At 36.8% G+C, this 20877-nt stretch overlaps 1 protein-coding gene across 1 annotated transcript in view; it reads right to left on the bottom strand.

The window, feature by feature from the left end:
• Window positions 1–20877, bottom strand: part of Pde11a (phosphodiesterase 11A) — a 369570-nt gene that overhangs the window by 204026 nt on the left and 144667 nt on the right. Inside the window, exon 5 of the mRNA XM_027946092.3 lies at window positions 16636–16700. Within this exon, the coding sequence (XP_027801893.2) occupies window positions 16636–16700 (65 nt within the window). The remainder of the gene's footprint in view (window positions 1–16635; window positions 16701–20877) is intronic.

Below are 20877 nucleotides of genomic sequence, written 5' to 3'. Positions count from 1 at the left end.
GATCTGTATCCAGAATTTACAAAGAACTCTTGCAATTAAACAATAAAAAGACAATTAACAATGAAAATGGCAAATGATATGAATAATTACTTCTCAAAGAAGGTATACAAATGGTCAACAAGTACATACATATAAAGATGTTCAACGTCCTTAGCCATTAGAGAAATGTAAATCAAAACCATAATGAGTTGTTGCTCTTATACCCATTGGGATTTCTATAATTTAAAAATTTAAAAAAGGAACATAAGTTTGATGACAATCTGGAGCAACTGGAAGACTTAGACTTTGCTGGTGGGAAAATAAAGTGGTAAGAACACTGTGGAAAGTGATTGTTGCTCCAGAAGTTATACTATACACAAAGTTACCATGCCATCCAATAATCTCACTCCTAGGCCATACTGAAGAACTGAAAACGTATGTGCACACAAAAAATTTTACATGAATGTTCACAGAAGCATTATTTTTAGTACTCAAAAAGTAAAATCAGGAACTGTTGCACGCTCCTGTAATCTCAGCAATTTAGGCAAGTGGATCTCAAGTTGGAGGACAGCCTGGGCAATTTAGCAAGACCCGGACTCAGAAACAATGTGGTATATCCATACAATGATATCATTCATCCACCAGAAAGGAATGAAGGAATAAAGGACATGATACAATATAGCCGAATAACTTCATACTAAATGAAAGAAGCCAAACATAAGAGGGTACATGTTTCATGGTTCCATTTATACGAAATGTCCAGAATGGGCAAATCTAGGGACAGAAAGTAGATTAGCAGTTGCAGATTAGCAGAGGGGAACTGGTGGGTGGGTAGTGACTGTTAATGGGTATAGAGTTGCTCTTGAGGGTAATGAAAATGTTCTGGATAAAGAACATTTGATATGGTTATACAACCTTGTGACTATAATAAAAACCACTGAATTGAACACCTTAAAAGGATTATTTGGGGGTATGTGAATTATATCTCAAGGGGAAAAAAGATAGGAATAATTTACAAAGATGATACTTAAGGCCCACTTAATGATGGGGCCATAGAGATACCCCATTCAAAACTTCCTCTAAGAGGTAACGTGACTTTGATTGGCCATCTCTGTCTCTGCCCCTTTTGATCTTGGCTTCAGAGCTTTCCCTACTAATGACTGAGCAGGGTAAGGGTAGAAGCTAGGCCATACATATGGATCCAAGAGTCTTCCAATTGGCAACTTCCCAATTGAGTCCAGTTGGCTCAGGACTTCCCACTGGCTGGACAAAAGACTTTTTCCTAACAAGGCTGTGATCTTATGCTCTTGCAAAGATCACTCCTTTCTTTGCTTTTTGCTTTAACAGAGCATTGTAGTCTAAGGCTCTCTCTGCCTACCCCTGATCCTGCCTTCTTTATCCTTCACGGTCATTTCCTTTGAAAAATCTTCTGTTCTTCTAATCTTGGCATACACTGTTTGGAGGACAGGAACTGACTCACTAAGGTATATCTAAAAATGGCTCAAGGACAGGGCTTGAAGAAATGTGACTGACTGAAGGGCTCTGGTAGGATTGAATATATCTACTCTATAACAAAAAAGAGTGTGGGGGCTCTATGTGTCCCCAGGATTCCAAAATTATATTATAGAACACATTTTATTCACTGGTTACTAAACAGATATACTTTTAAAAAAAAACTTACATAAACAAACCATACTTCCAGGTGCCTAATTGGAAGAATAATATGAATGTGAGTGAAGATCTGGAATGCTTGAGAAATAACCAGTTTCACACAATCCCTGTATTTAAAAATGACCTATATTGGTATTGACTGCGGCCACAAGCACTGCCTGAGTAAATCAGACAAGGTAGAGAAGTCCAAAGCAGTGTTTCTCAAACTGTGAGAACAAAGTGGTAAATCATAAAATCAATTTTATGGGCCAGGACAGCAGAGTATTTTTCTTTCTGTCTTTTTTTTTTAAGGATAGATCAGAACATATAGATGTAGTAAATGTAAGTACAGTCTCATGAAATTTTTGGTTTAGATACGTATGTACATTTTTGTATATATTTATACATATTAACTAGGTCTGGATATCACATTTTAAAAATACTGAAAGTCATGACCTAAGGGATCCACAGTGAAGCCGGCACAGTGGGATTCACAGTAAACACATTTAGCACCTTCTCCAAAGCAATTTCTGATTCCCTCAAACCTTGCCAGGGTCACATGCTTTTGAGTGGTAATGTACAAGTGGGTGAATCACATCAAATTTTCTGAAAGTGAGACTCTTCCTTCAGGCCCCAAATCATATTCATAATCTGACTAGGGGCTATAAATCACCTCAGCTGAGCCAGCTACGTCTCAGGGTTGTAAAATAAGCAATATGGTTGCAGGGTATATTCACAGTACACTCAGGATCTGACAAAATCTTCACTCATCATACTTGGTTTCTCTGGTTTCATCCAGTCTATTCCAAGAACAAAGTCCACTGAACAAAAACAAAGGATAGTCACCCCCTCTGAGAGTCTTGCTAACAGACCCTTGGGCCACCTAGAGAGTTCATCCACTCAGTTTATCTCATTAGAGTCACAGCTCATGGAAGTCAACTCCTCTTTTAAAAAAAATGGCTAGATTCGGGCTATAAGGATCTAGAGGCCTAAAAGAGAGAGTTCAGAGAAGTCAGAAAGGTTAAAAAATATTATTAGAAGGAGTAATTTGATTACAAAACAAGATCCCAGAACTGTTAAAAAGAAAAAGAAAATAAAAATCACTAAGGCACTGAAACACAAGTTTCACTATTGTGACTTGAAAACTGTGAGGCAGAAACTGATGAGAAGAATCACAGGGCTGTCCAATCTTCAAATTGAAAGAAACACTAAGTTCTGCTAAGTACTTCTACAGTTGAGGTATATATATTCTGCAGGGTATATGTAATAAAAGGTAAGAGGTAGAAAAGTTACAGAAAAAACAAGGTGTGGTAGGCTCATATAATTGAATTGAATTCATGATGCCATCACTTGTGAGATGCACTGTTATTTTGAAACTACAAAATGAAAAAATAAATACTGCTACCAAACAATGAATACTTATTAAAATATTGTAATCATAATTTTTAAAATATTTTAAATTAGATATAAATTTTATCCCGTGTCATTGTTGAAAGAAAATTAGTAAAGTTGATTAAATGTAAAGGAAAAATTACAAGCAAAAGTAATTAAGACACTTCTAAAATTTCTTCAACAATTCAAAGTGTCACTCTTCTCAATTCAGAGTCAACAATGTTCATGATACTCTTCTCTAAGTGATCAGAATTCATGATACTCTTCTCTAAGTGATCTGAAGACATAGCCTTCTTAAAATGATCATGCCATCACCTCTAGGACTTTCTGCCAAGAAGCTGAAACACTCTTTGGGAGACTTGATGCTGTCATTCTATTGAACTTAGTTGGAGATGTCATTGGAAGGTTTTTAGATAAAACCAAACTTGGGTTCTCTTGGCTTGTTGGCAGTAATTTGCAGAGGTTTCTGTTGCCACCAGAAACTCTGTAACTGCAGATACATGTCTAAAAAAATGCACAAAGACCTAACATAGTCTGGAAGGTTGTGTAGAGCTCACAGTCATCACTTCTACATGGCTATTCCTCACTCATTATCAGCTTAGTTGCCATTCTTTTATGTATGTGCGCGTGTGTGTGTGTGTGTGTGTGTGTGTGTGTGGTAACACTGAGTTCAATTTCATTCTCTCAAGAGATTGGATCCAAACTCATACACTAACAGTTTTCTATTTCTCTATTAGCAATCACTACAAATAGAGAAACTTAGCACAACACCTATTTATTATCTCAAAGTTTTGGAAGTCAGAAGTTCATAATGTGACTAGATTTCTTGCTCAAGATCTGACGGGGCCAAGATCAAAGTGTTGAGCAGTCTGTCTGCCTCTCTGGAAGCTCTGGGGAATAACTGACTCATTCAGGTTGTTGGCACAATTTGATTTCTTGCAGTTATAGAACTAAGGTCCTTGTTTCCTTGATATGTGGTCCTGTCTCTATTTTAGTCAGCAACATGTGTCAAATCCTGCTAAAGCTTCAAAACTCTAATTTTTCCCTTCTTCTGTGTTCCTCTGACTTCCTTTTCTTTCCTCAAGTGAGAGAAGGCTTTGTTTTCCAGGGCCCACCTAAAGAATCCAAAGTGGCCTCCCTATTTTGACATTAATCGATTGGTTATCTCAACTATATGTGCAAAGTCTCTTTGGCCATGTGACATAACATGAATATTTGACAATAAAGGGTAAAGAGACCAGAGGCCCAAACTGCCCGCCAGAGCTTAATTTTGTTCAAAATTAAACATAGTGGCAGGTTTTGACCACTGGATATCATGCATGCATAATTTCTGTATTGTGTATTAGTATTGCTGATGAAATACTAGCTTCTATGATCTTTGTTCTTGAAATTAGTTGTTTTAGCACCCTTGGCATTGACAAGTATGTCAAAGGACACTGAGATTTTTGCAGTATTTCCTCTTTGACTAAATTCAGTTTCCTGTTTTCCTCAGCTGAATCACTTGTCACTGAAAATTAAGCAGCTTCCAATAAATTGAAATTTTGACAAATTGATATTCCACACCTTAATAATATTCCTGAGAAACGCATGGATTTGGTTACTCCAGCTTCTTATTGTTTTGAAACTTCTTTTGTGAGAGCTGCGGCAATTTCTACTCTCTTTAGTTGCATGACTTGACTTGTGGTAAGTGATCCTTTTGTCTTTGTTTCAGTAACAAAATAGCATCAATTCATCTACTCATTTCTTCCTTAGTTGCTGCTCAAACAGCATTGTGGCCAGTTTTCCGACCACAAATATTTTCATCACTAATATCAGATTTATACTCCCACTTCTTATTTCCATATTTGTATTCAGAACAATAAATTTTCATTACAACACCAAATCATAATATAATCTTGTTGAGGGTGTATTAGCCATCATTTAAACCCAGCTTGTATAGTACCAAAAATGAATACACAATTGAAGTGATGACAATGTGAGCTGCAATGACATAGTTTTACACAGGCAACAGCTGTGTCACAACTGCCACCAGGACAGCAGTGGTACTAAGTCACTATCCCAACTTTCAACATGTTCAATGTGGGAAAAAGAAATGTCATTCATTCATAAATATTATTGAGTACCTACTAAGTGCCGGGTCTTAAGCTGTTTCAGCAATTCTAGTAATTTTCAGTTAATCTACTCACAAATCACAAATAATGAATGGAATGTCGGAGAGGGCAAATACCAGGGTCAGGCTGACTGGGTTTCAAGCACTACCTCTGTCACTTATTATATGACCCTAGCCATATTTTTTTCCTTATCTGTAATTTGGGAATAAATGAGATAATTTTTCTATAGTACTTAGCAAAGCATTTAGCACAAAAGTAATGGCATACATAGTATTATTTATGAACTGAGCTTAAAAAACTGACTCCTTTTCTTTCCATCTGTTCTTGAAATGGATACCTGTATTTTCGCAGCTAATGAGAGAGTATTGATTTTGGAGATGGAGTCTCTATCAGTTCCAATTCCTTATTGTTCCAAAATGTACCAGATCACTGTCACAAGTGCACTGGCTCTCTAAACAAAGAATAGAAGCCATTAATACTCATGACTGGGAGAATCTGAGAAGGAAAACCTTCTTAAAAGACAAACTTTCAGGCCACTCAAGCACCCTTTTCTCCACTTTTCCTTCTGTACATCTCCCTTCCTGTATGCACTTGGATCCTTGTCAATTAAAACATCCCTGTAAACTAACCCATGCCATCTACTCTCTTCAAAGTTCTGACACCCCTCCCTAGTCTTCTTGATGTAGGGCAGGAACTGGGGTGAGGGGACTAATATACTTGCTTCAGGTACAAAATTTAAGAGCCACAAAAAGTTCAGCAATCAAGATGTTATTTTAATGCAATATTTTAAAAAATACAAATAAATGCAAAAAAAATCTATGATGAGCAAAATGTCAAAAACATTTTAAAAGGCATATTTTTCTGTTTGCCTCAGGATCCAATATGGCTCAGGAAGACACTGCCATAATGTCACTAGGTATTCTAATCATGCTAGAAGCCTCTTAATACTTAGCTGATTGGTTTTGGATTAGTTGTTGTCATTTGCATCTTTTACATATGCATTGCCCCCATGAGGATGTAAATATTTCCAGAGATTAAGGTATTGGTCATAATAGAATGAGGGAGCATTTGATAGCATTTCCTTCCAACCATAAACTTGCAGGAAGGGGAGAGTTTGTGGGAGTTTTACTCTCAGGCCAACAGCTAAACCTTACTAGCCTGCCAGTGTGCAAATCCCTTAACCTTGCTTAGCCTCAGTTTCTTCATTTGTAAAATGAGAACAAGTACATCTCACTTGATGGGCATTTGTGAGATTAAGTAAGACAATAGAAGTAGACTTCCAGTGACAGCTAATGCTCTTTTTGTACTTAAAGAAATCACCATAATGATAATAGGGGATTCACAGAATCATAGCTTCCTAGAATTTTGTATCTGGAAGAGACATCTAATGGTCATTATCCATTTTAACTGCCTCATTTAATAACTACAGTTATTAGTCTCTGGGGCTGCCATAACAAAATACTAAAAACTTGGTGTCTTAGAACAACATTACTTTATTCCCTCACAATTCTGATGGTCCTCTCACTCCAGTCTCTGCCTTTATCTTAACATGCCATTCCCCGACTATGTCTCTGTGTCTCTCTTCTTATCAGGACACCAGTCATTGGATTTACTGTGCAGCCTAAAACGATCTCAAGATTCCTAACCAATTAAATCTACAAAAATCTTTTTTTTTTTCCAAATAAAGTCCCATTCTGAGGTTTAGTGTGAACATGAATTTTGGATTGGGGCTGGCTGGACACTATTCAACCACTACATTTGTCTGAAATGACAATAAAACAGATTTCTAATATTAAGTGTTCCTTTTTAAAAAAATTCTTAGTTGTAGATGGACACAATACCTTTATTTTATTTATTTATTTTTATATGGTACAGAGAATATCCAATGCCTCAACACGTGTGGGGCAAGTGCTCTACAACTGAGCCACAACCCCAGCTCCCCTAAATTTTTCTTAAGTCTTAAAACAAAACAACAACAAAAAAAACTCTTATTTTGTCTGTGTCTTCTTGGAAGAGACCTGTAAAAAGGTGAAGGCTTGGTTTGGTGAGATTAGAGCCACTTTATGTGAGAAGCTTCTGGATTAAACTGCAGAGCTACAGTAGCAACTGAGTACATCAAGCCCAACACCACAAAGGATAAAGCAGGCACGATAATTTAAAATTGAACACAATATACAATGTGTACCAATCTCTATCTGTCCCATCCCTGGGAATTTCTTCCTGGCCGTGTTTTCCCTACAATCAGATTCCAAACATGTTCCTGTCCTTTTGATCCTTGAAGACTGCTCTCACCTCTCTTTAATCCTTTATTAATTCCTGAATTCTCTTTTAGATTCCTTTTAAAATTAAACTGCCATATATTCATTTCCTTTTGCTGCTGTAACAAATTACTACAAATTTAGTCCCAACAGCAAAAAGTTTTTATGTTTCAATTCTCTAGGAAAAAATCCATTCCCTTTCCTTTTGGAGTTTCTGGAGACCACCCATTCCTCAGCTGGTGGTCCCATTCCTTCATGATCAAAGCCAGCCATGATGGGTCTGTCTTTCTCACAGACATTGCTTCTGTTGTCACATCTCTTTCATTTATGAAGACCCTTGGGATTATGTCCAGTTAATCAAAATAATCCCAAATAATCTTCCCAGCTCAAGATTCTTAATCAGACTGCAAAGTCCTTTTTGCTGTGTAAAATATTGCACTCGAGTTCTGGGAACTAGGCCCTGGCTGTCTTTGAGGAGGAGAAGCTACCGAGTCCCTGCATCTTTCCAATCAGAACACTAGTTCTCCATCTCATGAGGTTCCAGGGTGAAGTGCAAATTCAAAGGATCACTAAACAAAGGTTTTGCTCTTTAGCGGCTCTGAGTTTTGTAGCTTTATTTCTTTTCTTCCCTCCCAGTTGTAACAAATGAAAATGTAATGTAAAGAGTAAATGGATTTTATTTGTGTTTTTGGTGTTAAGATTTTTGAGTTCTTTATATATTCTAGAGATTAGTGCTCTATCTGCTGTGCGTGTGGTTAAGAATTTGTTCCCAATTAGTAGGCTCTCTATTCACCTCACTGATTGTTTCTTTTGCCGATAAGAAGGTTTTTAGTTTGAATACATCCCATTTATTGATTCTTGATATTAATTCTTGTGCTATAGGAGTCTTATTGAGGAAGTTGGGGCCTAATCCAACATGATGGAGATTTGGGTCTACTTTTTCTTCTAATAGACAGTATCTCTGGTTTAATTCCTAGGTCCTTGATCCACTTTTGAGTTGAGTTTTGTGCATGGTGAGAGATAGGGGTTTAATTTCATTTTGTTGCATATGGATTTCCAGTTTTCCCAGCACCATTTGTTGAAGAGGCTATCTTTTCTTCAATGTACGCTTTTGGTGCCTTTGTCAAATATAAGAAAATTGTAAGTATGTGGGTTAATCTCCGTGTGCTTTATTCTGTACCATTGGTCTACAAGTCTATTTTGGTGCCAGTACCATGCTGTTTTTGTTTCTCTTCCTCTGTAGTATAGTTTAAGTTCTGGTATAGTGATGCTACCTGCTTCACTCTTCTTGCTAAGGATTGCTTTAGCTATTCTAGGTCTCTTATTTTTCCAGATAAATTTCATGACTGCCTTTTCTATTTCTATGAGGAATGTCATTGGAATTTTGATTGGAATTACATTAAATCTCTATAGTGCTTTTGTTAGTATGATCATTTTGACAATATTAATTTTGCCTATCCAAAAACAAGGTAGATCTTTCTATCCTCTAAGGTCTTCTTTAATTTCTTTCTTTAGTGTTCTGTAGTTTTCATCGTAGAGGACTTTCACCTCTTTCGTGAAGTTGATTCCAAAGTATTTTATTTTTTTTTTATGCTATTATAAATGGAGTAGTTTTCCTTTAAGGGATTTGTCACTAATATACAAAAATACAAACAACAATAAGTGTTGGCGAGAATGTGAAGGGGAAAGGCACACTTACACATTGCCAGTGGGACTGCCAATTGATGCAGCCAATCTGGAAAGCAGTATGGAAAATCCTTGGAAAACTGAGAATGGAACCACCATTTGATCCAGCTATCCCACTCCTCCATCTATACCCAAAGGACTTAAAAACAGCATACTACAGGGACTACAGCCACATAAATGTTTACAGCAGCACAATTCACAATAGCTAAATTGTGAAACCAACCTAGATGCCCTTCAGTAGATGAATGCATAAAGAAAATGTGGTATTTATACACAATGGAATGTTATTCAGCATTAAAAGGGAATAAAATTATGGCATTTTCAGGTAAATGGATGGAGCTGGAGAATATAATGCTAAGTGAAATCAGCCAATTACCCAAAAAAACCAAATGTCAAATGATTTTTCTGATTTAAGGATGCTGATCCATAATATGCTGTGTGTGTGTGTGCGGGGAATTAAATGAACTCTAGATAGGACAAGGGGGAAAAGGGGAGAGAGGGGAATGGAGGGGGTATAAGGGTAGGAAAGAGGTGGAATGCGATGGTCATCATTACCCTAAGTACATGTAAGAAGATATGAAGGAAGTGACTCTACTTTGTGTACAGCCAGAGATATGAAAAAATGTGCTGTATATTTGTAATATGAATTGTAATGCATTCTATTGTCATATATAACAAATCAAATTTTTCAAAAAATATTGCATAATGTATACCAAAAAAGATTAAATATATTTCAAAAAGATATGTTCCCATTGAGATAAATTTAATTCCCACAACTTCCCTATTCTCAAAAGGCTAAAATGGGTAAAGAAATTGGATTTTAAACCATTTTTCACTATATTCCATTGATTTATTACATGAAAAATTCATATTTAGGTTGTTGTTACCTTCTAGAAATTACAGATACCAGGTTACTATTTATTTTATTTATTTTTTCTGTTTGTTTTTGATACCTTCAGGAGCAGAGCTGAGGAAGTACAATTTCCAAAATATCTATATTATATCTAAAATATATACAAACAGAATATAGCCAAATATCTTAAACTAAAAAAAATCTTAACTATTAAGACTTGCATAAATGTTCTTTTTCCTTTCTAAGGATATATTATCATACAAATAACCTGTTCCCATTGAAGGCAGAAAAAAAGGTTTATTAAAGGCTAAAAAGAGATCCAGGAAAGTTTATTCAGGCTAATTCACCAAATATTCTTAGGTTTCTTAGGAAAGGTCCTAAAATGTGACCTGGAGAAGATGAAAATTGGATGGATCAGGTAAGTTCTTAATTTAAAAGAAAGTCAGCCTATACAAGATGATTGTGAATAATCGATGCATTAAGAGTCTCCTTCTAATATGTCTAGATTCTGGGAAAAAACAGGAAATCATTTTCTGTATTGGGAAACAGCATTTTATGACAGATTTGGGCAAGCTGGAGCACATCCGGAGAGATTAAAAAAAGGGTGGTCAAAAGTCCAGAGACTGAAATAGGAAGAAGAGTCAAAGAAAAGCAGATGTTGATCTGGAGAAAGTAAGGACAGTGTAACCGTGTCAGTCTTCCAGGACAGAACCATTGTCCCATGGCTCAGACAATAGATGAAACCTGGGTGACTTTAGTTTGCCATTCCTCCTTTCATATTATTGCCCAGATGATTTTTCAAGACACAGACCTCAACATGTCACTATGTGATATTGATCCCCTGTGAGCAAGCAGACAAGCATCTAGTCTCCAGGCCAATTAGGAAGATTTGAGCATCAGGAAGAATTGGCAGCATCCTCACCTCATTCAAATGGCATTCTAGGCAGCTGGATTCCATCAGGAGTTAGAAGGCATCACCACCAATGATGATGATGCTTGTGACAACAGCTCACAGACCTAGTTAAATGTCCTCAAACATCCTGTTCACTCTCTCTCACCTCCATGCCTCTGCTTATGACATAACTTTTTCTTAAAAGGTATTTGCATTACTACCTCCCATCCTCCTTCAGGACCTAACTAAAGTCTTATCCCATCCAAAACCTTTCCTTGAGGACCACCTTCCATTACTTCCCAGATGAGTTGGTTGAAATGGGAGATCAAAATATGCCACACCAAATTATGACACTTGACATAAGGATTATTTTGTGGTGAATACAATTAAGAAAAAGCAGATTCAAAAAAGCTCTTTGTCCACCTGCTATTTGCCTTATAGCAGGACTTAAATCTACAAAAAATATCCTCCTTCCTCTCTCTACCAGGAAGGACAAAGGTTGATCACCAAAGACAAATTTAGATCTTTATCAACCTCAAGATGGCACCACAGGAATCTGTAATAAACTTTACTAACTCCCATTTATTTGCATTCCCATAATTTGTTGCTCAATACTCAAGGTCCTTTTTCTTTGTCTTGTCACATCGCAAAAATATAGGATTCTTTGTTGAAGATGCTGTGTAAACCCTAGTTCCAAGCCAGCTCATTAAGAGTTACTCATTTTCCCCAGGGTATCTCCCATCCTTATGTGAGATACACAAGGTAATAACTTCAAATTGTTTTTCTCTTATTACTCTGCCTTTTGTTAAAAGGTCCTGTCTCAGGTAGGAACTCAGAAGGGTAGAGAAAAAGTTATTTTTCCTCCCCTCCTTTTTGCTAAGATACCACCTTGCATAAATATTTTACAGAAATTATTTAATTGTTTTGCAATCATGGATAGCAGGACATAATGAGCCTAAAATGAGACATATCTGCATTTGAGGAAGGTTTTATTTGCAAGAATTGATGTGCATAAAGGAAAGGGACTGTGAGGAAGAGGTTTTGTGCATCTAGGCCTGGTGGCTGAGATGGAAGAAAAGTGGGGAAATCAAGAGAATAACTTAGTGGTTGGCCCCTAATCTGGTTCTCAAGCCTAGCCCAATGGACTAAGTCTGAGTCTTATGGAAAAGAAGGGCAGCAGACAAAAGCTTTATGAATTAAAAGACTTATAAAAATGGGGTACATAGGGCTATTTAGGGGCCAGGCAACAGGCTATGACAACGGTAGGAATGGTGAGCCTTCTTTCTATTTCTACACTGTCCTTTGGTTGGGAAGATCACCAGTGTATCTTAATGTGGGGAGTGAAGGCAGAGCTCCCGTGAGGAGTTCAGTTATGGCCATGGAAACTCTGCAGTGGGCAAGGAAAACCATACCCTGTATGCCAAAAGCAAGACCATGGCTGCTCTGCCATATCCAGAGGGAGAAGATTTATGGGTGAGCATTTAGAAAAAACAATGATTCAGTAATAAAATTGGTTTAAGAAATCTTACAGACCACTAGAAATACTCTAAAGTTGGCCTTTTTAAGGAGCTGGGGGCCTATTAAAATTTGGATATGAAGTGTCCCCCAAAAGCTACTATGTTAATGCAGGAGGTGAAATTATTAGATTGTGAGAGCTATAACCTAACCAGTGGATTAATCTATTTGATAGATTTATAATTTGAAAAGATTGCTGTCTTGGGTGGCAACTCTAGGCAGGTGGGGCCTGACTGGAGGAGGTAGGTCACTGGGTGCATGTCCTTGGGCATTAAATCTTATCCCCCTGATTCCTCCTTCACTCTCTTTGTTTCCTGGTTACCATGAGGTGAGCAGCTTCCCTCTGCCATGCCCTTCTGCCAGGATGCTCTGCCTAAGCTTGGACCCAAAGTGATGTAGTTGGCAAACCATGGACTATTACTCTGAAACCATAAGCCCAAGATAAACTTTCCTGCTCTAAGTTATCACTGTCAGATATTTTTGTCACAACAATGAAAAGCTAACACAGGGCCTATACCTTGGAGGAGAAGTAACTAAGTGACTAAGTGTAGATTATCCACTGTCAATATAACCCTACTTTATAGTCATAGTCTGGAGGCCTGGTAAAATCTGGTTACGATACGGCTGTTAAATAAAGACAAAATGTCTCCAATGGAAAACTTTAGAACAAATAGGGGGAAGTGACAGGAATATGACTCAACATAAAATGACTTTTTCATAATTAGTACTCCTTATCAATGGAAGTCCTTCATGATACATTGGGAATATTATCACCAGAGAGGTTGTCAAGAATGTCCCAGAGGTGACACACATCTCATTGAGAGGCATGGAGCAAATCATTTCCAACTCTTGAACTGGTTATTATTCGTGGCAGGAAGACCAAGAGACCAGCTATGACAAAGGAGTTCACTGCATAACACACTAAGCAGAACGGAGGAGTCAGCGATAAAATTGATTCAAAAAAGTCTTCAAGGACTGTCTATAAAAACCATCAAGCCACAAACCAGATTTCATCGGAATTGAAATAGCACCCTGATATATTGATCCAGGAAGACATAGAGATTATCTTTAAAAAGCTATACTATTATATCTGAATGATGTTCAGAGGACTGAGGTATTTAATGGACGTTATGTATAGCAGGGGTGTTAAGTGACGAAAGGTCAAAGGAAAGATTCAGAGTGTGTCGAGAGCAGGCTGTGATTTGTAGACTCATCGTGGGTCTCAACATCCCTTCCATGCCACTGGCATTGCAAATGCCAGAGCCCCCTGTCTTTATCCTTTAACTTCTATTAAAGGACTGGAGGAAACTACATCTACAAGAGGAAAATTACTCGGCAATGAAGGAAAGGCCTTTTGAGGTAAATGAACGTTCTCCATTAGTTTAAAATCCATAAATAGAAAGATGAAGAGGACTATCTCATAATGTCAAAGTTCAAAGGCACTTTTCAAATGTCTCTTTAAAGAAAACCTGACCTACCTTTCTTCCTCCTCCTCCTCTTCCTCCTCCTCCTCCTCCTCCTTCTTCTTTTTTTAATTATCAGAAAGTTTTCCAAGGGCAGTTTGTGCCTTGGATCATTTCATTTTGACATGGAACTTCTCTCAGCATTAAAAATAATCAAAAGGCTAGAAGTATTTAACTCTGAAGTACCAGGAAAACATGTTCAACATAAAAATAATAATATTGAAGGCTTAGGATTTTAAAGGTTGTGCTTTAATAACTCCATAAAGCTCCCCCGTATATGAGAAATATACTTTACATGAGGCTGTAACTAGTTTAAAAAGTGATCATGAATAGATATTTTCTCTAGTGTGGCAAATGTTATTTTATAGCATTATATTTAGGTAGAATTCTGAGCATAACACTGATAACTCTGTTTTTGTTAGGCACATATTAGCTGTCATTACATACAGATGTGAACATAAATACATTTTCATGAATATAAAAACCTCTTACAAAAGGTCCCTTTTTCTCATTTTAAGGTGTAACTTACAGAAAGTAAAATTCACTCTTTTTAAAAAATATTTAATTCTTCAAGTGTTGACAAAGGCAGTTGTATAACTACCATCCCAAAGAAGGTACAGAACTGTTCTGTCACTACCAAATTCCCCTCTGGCCAAACTCTCTCTCCTTTTTCAGTCTCTGGTAACTACTAACCTGCTTTCTTTTTTTTTTTTAATTTTTTAGTTGTAGTTGGACATAATACCTTTTTTATTTATTTATTTTTATGTGGTGCTGAGGATCAAATCCAGGGCCTCACCCATGCTAGGCAAGAGCTCTACCGCTGAGCCACAACCCTAGCCGCCTAACCTGCTTTCTATTCCTATAATTTTAACTTTCCAAGAAAGCTGTATAACTGAAATCAAGCAGAATATAACAGAAACCTCTTTTAAACTTCATATACTTTTTAAAAAGTAAAGTGACTCAATGAAGTAGTCATTTAACTTTATTGATTTCTATTTTCTGAAATTAAAGGCAATAATAAATATTAAAAATCAGATTACCCTGGAATATTCTATCTTGAAATAGGTGCTGTCTAGAAAGCCTTTTGAAAATATAAATCTCTAGGACTTCATGTTTGACACATTGAATCAGAATTTCTCAGTGTGCATCTTGAAAATTTAGTTTTTGCCGAATTCTCCAAGCTTGATTCTGATGAATAAACCAGATTTGAGAAACACTAACCCAAGTGGTATTCACTATATGGGATTAACTATCTTATTTTAAATTATAGGTGGCAAAGGGGTCAAAGTTCAGAGGTTGGGAGAAACAATCTTGGCCTTGGATTTGGGGCTACCTCTTTCTGGCCTGCTGATTTTCAACAAGGCAAACTTGCTATTTATGATTTGGATATGAGCTATCCCCCAAAACCTCATGTGTGAGGTAATACAAGAAGGCTTAGAGGTGAAATAATTGGGTTATGAGAGCCTTAACCCAATAAGTGAATTAATCCCCAGATAAGGATTAACTGAGTGGTAACTGAAGGTGGGTAGGGTATGGCTGGAGGAGGTGGGTCTCTGGGGGAGTGCCTTTGGGGTATATATTTTGTATTTGTCAAGTGGTTGGCATACTGCTTGGCATACTTGGTACTCAGTGACTAGAAGCAGCTCATGTTGTTAGCAATGTTGGATCATCATCATCGTTATCATCCTCAAACTGTCCTGGGCACTATTTTTCTCCAATCTCTGCATTTTAATCAGTTTCATATTTTTTTAGCCCTTCCCTTACAGAACTAGTTTTTATACCAGACCAGCTATTACTCAGGGTGGTGCAAAGCTTAGAGATATTCACTAGTTGTTCCCAAACCCTCATTTTTACTGTGGCCCCAAAAATGCCAGCAGAGACAAATAGCAAATTATCTGAAACTCTCTTTCTCTTTTTTTTCCTAAAGAGATATTGTTCACCAAATGCAAGCCAGCAAAGAGAGGAAGAGAAGCAAAGGGCCAGAATAAAGCAGAAAATTAGGTTTTCTGCATACTTAGGGAACATTTAAAAACTGATTTTATTCATTAGTAATTTCAGTCTAATGTTTGGTACAAAAGAAATTGTAACTGGTGGCTTAAAGAAAACAGATTTGCTCCATTGTTACTCCATATTAACTTGCATAAAGAATTTGGATTCCAAGTTTGGAAAGCAGCAGAATACTTTACAATTTATCTCAGACCATTCAGGGAGTCATTCAGGGGAATGGGGGACTAAAATCTAAAGACAACATTTTAATCACAGTATAAGTACTAACATTTAGCTTCATAAACTGCAAGCTAGTTGTATAGACATCATTATTCAGTCATGGTTTTTATTTAAGCTCTGAAATACAGAAGAGTGATGTTTGGCTGTACTTGTTGATGGGAAAAGAACAACTCCTATCATCAAAGAATTTATACAACACTGCTAACATCAAGTACTAAGGAGGATTAACATGCTAAGTGATAAGCTAATCCCACAAAACCAAAGGCCAAATGTTTTCTCTAATATGCTGATGCTAATTCACAATAAGGTGGGGGGCACTAGGGAAAAATAGCATTACCTTAGATTAGGTAGAGGGAAGTGATGGGAGGGAAGAGGAGGGATGTGGGGATAGGAAAGATAGTAGAATGAAACAGACATTATTACTGTATGTATATATATGACTACATGGCCAATATGATTCTGCAACATTGTACACTCAGAAAAATGAGAAATTATATACCATCTATGTATAATATATCAAAGTGCATAAATGCATTCTACTGTCATATATAACTAATTAAAACAAATGAAAATATTAAAAAACAAAAACAAACATGAGCTCAAGCCCTACCTGTTCTCAGCATCAGCGCTGCACTTTGGGGACATCAATTCAAAGGATTTGGTAAACTTCACCACCTGCCATTCAAAAAGACAGCAAATCTAGGTCAATTAAGTCTTTCTCATGGTTTAAAATAATGCAATAAACATTTTCCATCTTTATAATGATTATTACAATGATTGCAGATTAAAGAGAGATTTTTAAATGGAGAGATTCCAAGGAAGAGAAGAAACTTTTAATCCACATTTTGTATTTCACTTCTTACACAGCATATACTGCCAAATTAAATTTTACTAAACCTGTATACATTTTTACAATAAGCTGTGGAGGTCAGGAAAAGGAACATTTCATTTGGATACTTAATTTAATTTTTTAAAACTGTTCTGTTAACAACCAATCACCATCCATGGAAAACCAGGTGGGGCAGCAGGTTCCCAAAAGGAACATTCACATCAGGTTCTTGAAGTTAGTTTCCTTGGCTCGTTTTTGTTGTCAGATGAACATTTTGGTGTCAATATCCAAAGGGTAAAAAAAAAATCACCTTCTTCAATGATCATCCCTGGGGTGGACACTTTCTCCATCTCCAGTCCAGCACCCTCAGTACAAGAGTCTGACCCAGACTTACTATGTGGAAAGGGAATTTATGAGCACAGAGAAAATGTCAACATGGTGTTTTCATTTTTAGCTATTAGTGTGTTCTTATTATAAATCAGGTCCTACACTGGAAACTTCTTTGGTTCTTAATTTTTTCATTATAATTTTATAAAGTAGATATTTTTATCTTCAGTCTATAAATGGGCCAAATAACCCATAATTTTTAAGAAACTAGCTCAGTTTTTGCACAATGAAGTGAGGCAACTGGAATTAAAGCAAATCTGCCTGATCTTCAAGGACCAGCTCTTTCAAAAATACTTCAAATGTTGAGTGGGAAGGGGACCATTTCTAGCCCTCTTTTGACAAAATATACCACATGATAGAAAAATATGACCCTTGTGCTAGAAGGAGTACATCTGAATGTTATTAGATGTTCCCAAGGTTGACATTTCGAACTGGCTTAGTCAGATGCAGTTATGCTTCAAAGGCCTTTTAAATTAACCACTTACAAGGAATTGATGGGCACCAGAGAAAATGATCTGGAAACAGAATAGGTGAAATATTGATGGAAAATATTGTTGATGGAAAAAGAACAACTCCTATCATCAAAGAATTTATACAACACTGCTAACATCAAGTACTAAGGAGCATTAACATGCTAAGTGAAATAAGCTAATCTCACAAAACCAAAGGCCGAATGTTCTCTAATATGCTGATGCTAATTCACAATAAGGTGGGGGACACTAGGGAAGGCGCTCACAGTTTTACCAGTGAGGTCATGAGTCCAGATTAGGAAAATGCAACATGAGGAAAAAGGAAACAGAAAAGAAAGGGACATCACAAAGACAACTGGGAACAATTACCTGAATGTACACTGTGATAATAGGTCAGTTGCAAGGAAATCCTCTTGACAACCACAGAACATATTTTATTTCATATTAAAAGGTAAAATGAGCCTCTACAGAATCTACTCAGTGTTCACCTTTATTTCCAAAGATGGCCTCAATAATATCTCCTATCCCACATTCTCTACAATGAGACACTGCCACCTTCCTCTAAGTGATACAGTCTGCCCCTAGTCCTTGAACCTGCTGAGCTTCTGACTGCTTCAGCCAATGGAATATATGGAAGACATGCTATATGCCTTTCCAGATGGTCATAAAAGGGAACACAGCTTTTGCCTCGTCTGATAGAATACTTGAGTCTGGATATTGAAGTAAGAAATCCAGTTTCCCTGAGTCCTCTAGGCTGAAAGGGAGCCAGACCACATACAAAAGCCACACACAGGTGCTCTGCTCAGCAGCCTGAGCCTTTATGCTACCCCTACCAGGCACCTGAGAAATCTTCAGATGATTCTAGTTCCCAACAAATAAGTCAGCCTCCATATCCTGGAAAGAGCATATCCCACTGTGCCCTCTCCATATTCCTATCCACCAAATTTGTAATTAATTTGTAATTTGTAATGGTGGGCTTAGGCCTCTACATTTTGGGCTTATTTGTTACACAGCAAAAGTAACTGGAATACCTACCTATATTAAGTGAGGATTTAAAGAGAAACTAATCATTTAGAAATCTTGATCCAGCTATAATATCCTTGAATCTCAGGCTAGCAAGTCACAAAGAGACTATTTACTACCATCAAATAATAAATCTTTCAAACTGTATCCAAATACAGTTTTATTAGTTATAACAAGAACAATATAAAAAGTAGAAGCATTTCATTTATGTTTGCAGAGTAAGAGATTGTCAGACACTGAGTCGGTCCTATATGTCCACCTTGGTCTTTCATAATTTATAATTTCTTTCCATTATTTTTGCTTTCATGGTAGTAAATTCTTCCATTTTTATCATGTTCTAGGCTGCTGTTTTACAACAAATGAGGCATTTTGCATGTTATGACCAATCCTTTATGTGTGTGCCAATGCTTACAACATAAACACAGGGTAAATATTATCTCATTTTATTAAAGATAAAATAAGTTTTAGAATGATTAAGGGGTTTGCTAGAAGCCATATAAGCAGTAACTTAACAGAATTGAGATTTGAAACATGTCTTTCTGATTCCACAGCCCTAGTTTTTCTACCACCCCTTGCTGTCTTCATAAGCAAGAGCAAGTGGTATTGCAGTAGCAAATTATGTAGACATGACTCCTTCAAAACCACAATATTTAGATTAAACCCTGCTTTAAAAAATACTAAATATCCTATTCTAAGCCCAATTTTGGATAATAAACACAGAATAATGATAACTTGAAATAAAAAAACTTAACTTGGTATAAAATCAATCAAATTACTAGTAAACTATTGTTTCTGCATTTGGAAATTCAGCAGGATGCATCTTTTAATTTCCTGACCTGATAGATTAAATTCTCTAATATTACTAAGAATACTTCATTTTACTATTGCTTAGATTATTTTACAATTCTGTAAGGGTAGGTGTTAACTTTTGAAAAACTGACAGCAATGCAAACTATTTTTGTCTTATAGCAATGCAAATGAATTTTATCCAAGGAGAATAGGAAGTGATATCTGTGTATCAGAAAAGAAAATCCCAATGGTTCCAATTTTATTGTCCTGGAGGTAGCAATTATTTTAAAGATCTAATCTAGCAGGCTTTTGCCAGCATTCTTGTTGCCTGAGTGAGAAGCTCAAGACCAGCCTGGGCAATATTGCCAAGGCCCCATCTCAAAAGGAGAGAGAGAGAGAGAAGGAGAGAGAGGGGGTTGGGGGGAGGAAAGAATGAAAGAAGGAGGAGACAAGGGAAGAAAAAAAACAGTAAGAGAATAGGATATCCTGAAATTTCAAGCCATATAACTTATAGATGTAGAATCACAATAAAAATAGATATGTACAAGTTCCTCTTAATGAAATATCACAATGTAGATATAAGAAGAGCTTTTTAAAAAGTCACTGAAAAGAAAAAAAACACTTTGTTGAAAAGAAAAATACAGTCAAAACATTTTGTCTTATTTGTATTTGGTGTTCTAAATACATGTTTAATGGATAAAGGGAAAACCCAAGATGATGTATCTTTCAACTTCTGGCACTCCATCCCATAGAGAATACCCCCTATCTCAGCCCATGCTGTAATAACCAAAGTCAGACACTGAACCATGGGGTTGACCTTGTGTGTAGCAAGGAATTTAACCTTGCTCAAACAAAGTTCAGGCTTTGGCCCCTAGCTCCTGAGAGGGAATCTTTAACCCCTTGGAATATCTTCCGCAATAAATGAACCTGCTTACTTGATTGGGGCTTTGGGATAGCCAGTTAGGAACAGTGTGATTTAGAATGGGGGTGATTTCACATGGGGCTTTTGGGTCACATGGTATCAGTGGAACTCTGGAGGAAAAGAGACAGAGGTCATCACGTAAGTGGCCAACTAGGTTTCTGTGATAAAACCCCAGCAAGACTCTAGACATGGAGGCTTAGGCTTTAGTTGGCAAAATTTCGTATTATATAAGAATAAAAAGAAGCTTATACAATTCAATGATATATATAGAGTGACACTGGAGAAATTAGAATCAAAAGGAAACAGGTGGGCTGGGAGTATAGCTCAGTGGTAGAGAACTTGGGCAGAGTGCTCGAGGCCCTGAGTTTGATGGCAGCACCCCCATAAGATAAACAAAAAGAAATGGATGAATGAATAAATAAAAGAGAGTAG

Source organism: Marmota flaviventris, chromosome 11, assembly GCF_047511675.1.
Source record: "Marmota flaviventris isolate mMarFla1 chromosome 11, mMarFla1.hap1, whole genome shotgun sequence".
Lineage (NCBI taxonomy): Eukaryota > Metazoa > Chordata > Mammalia > Rodentia > Sciuridae > Marmota > Marmota flaviventris.
Note: the sequence above shows the minus strand (reverse complement) of the source record. Positions and strands in the feature narration are given on the sequence as shown.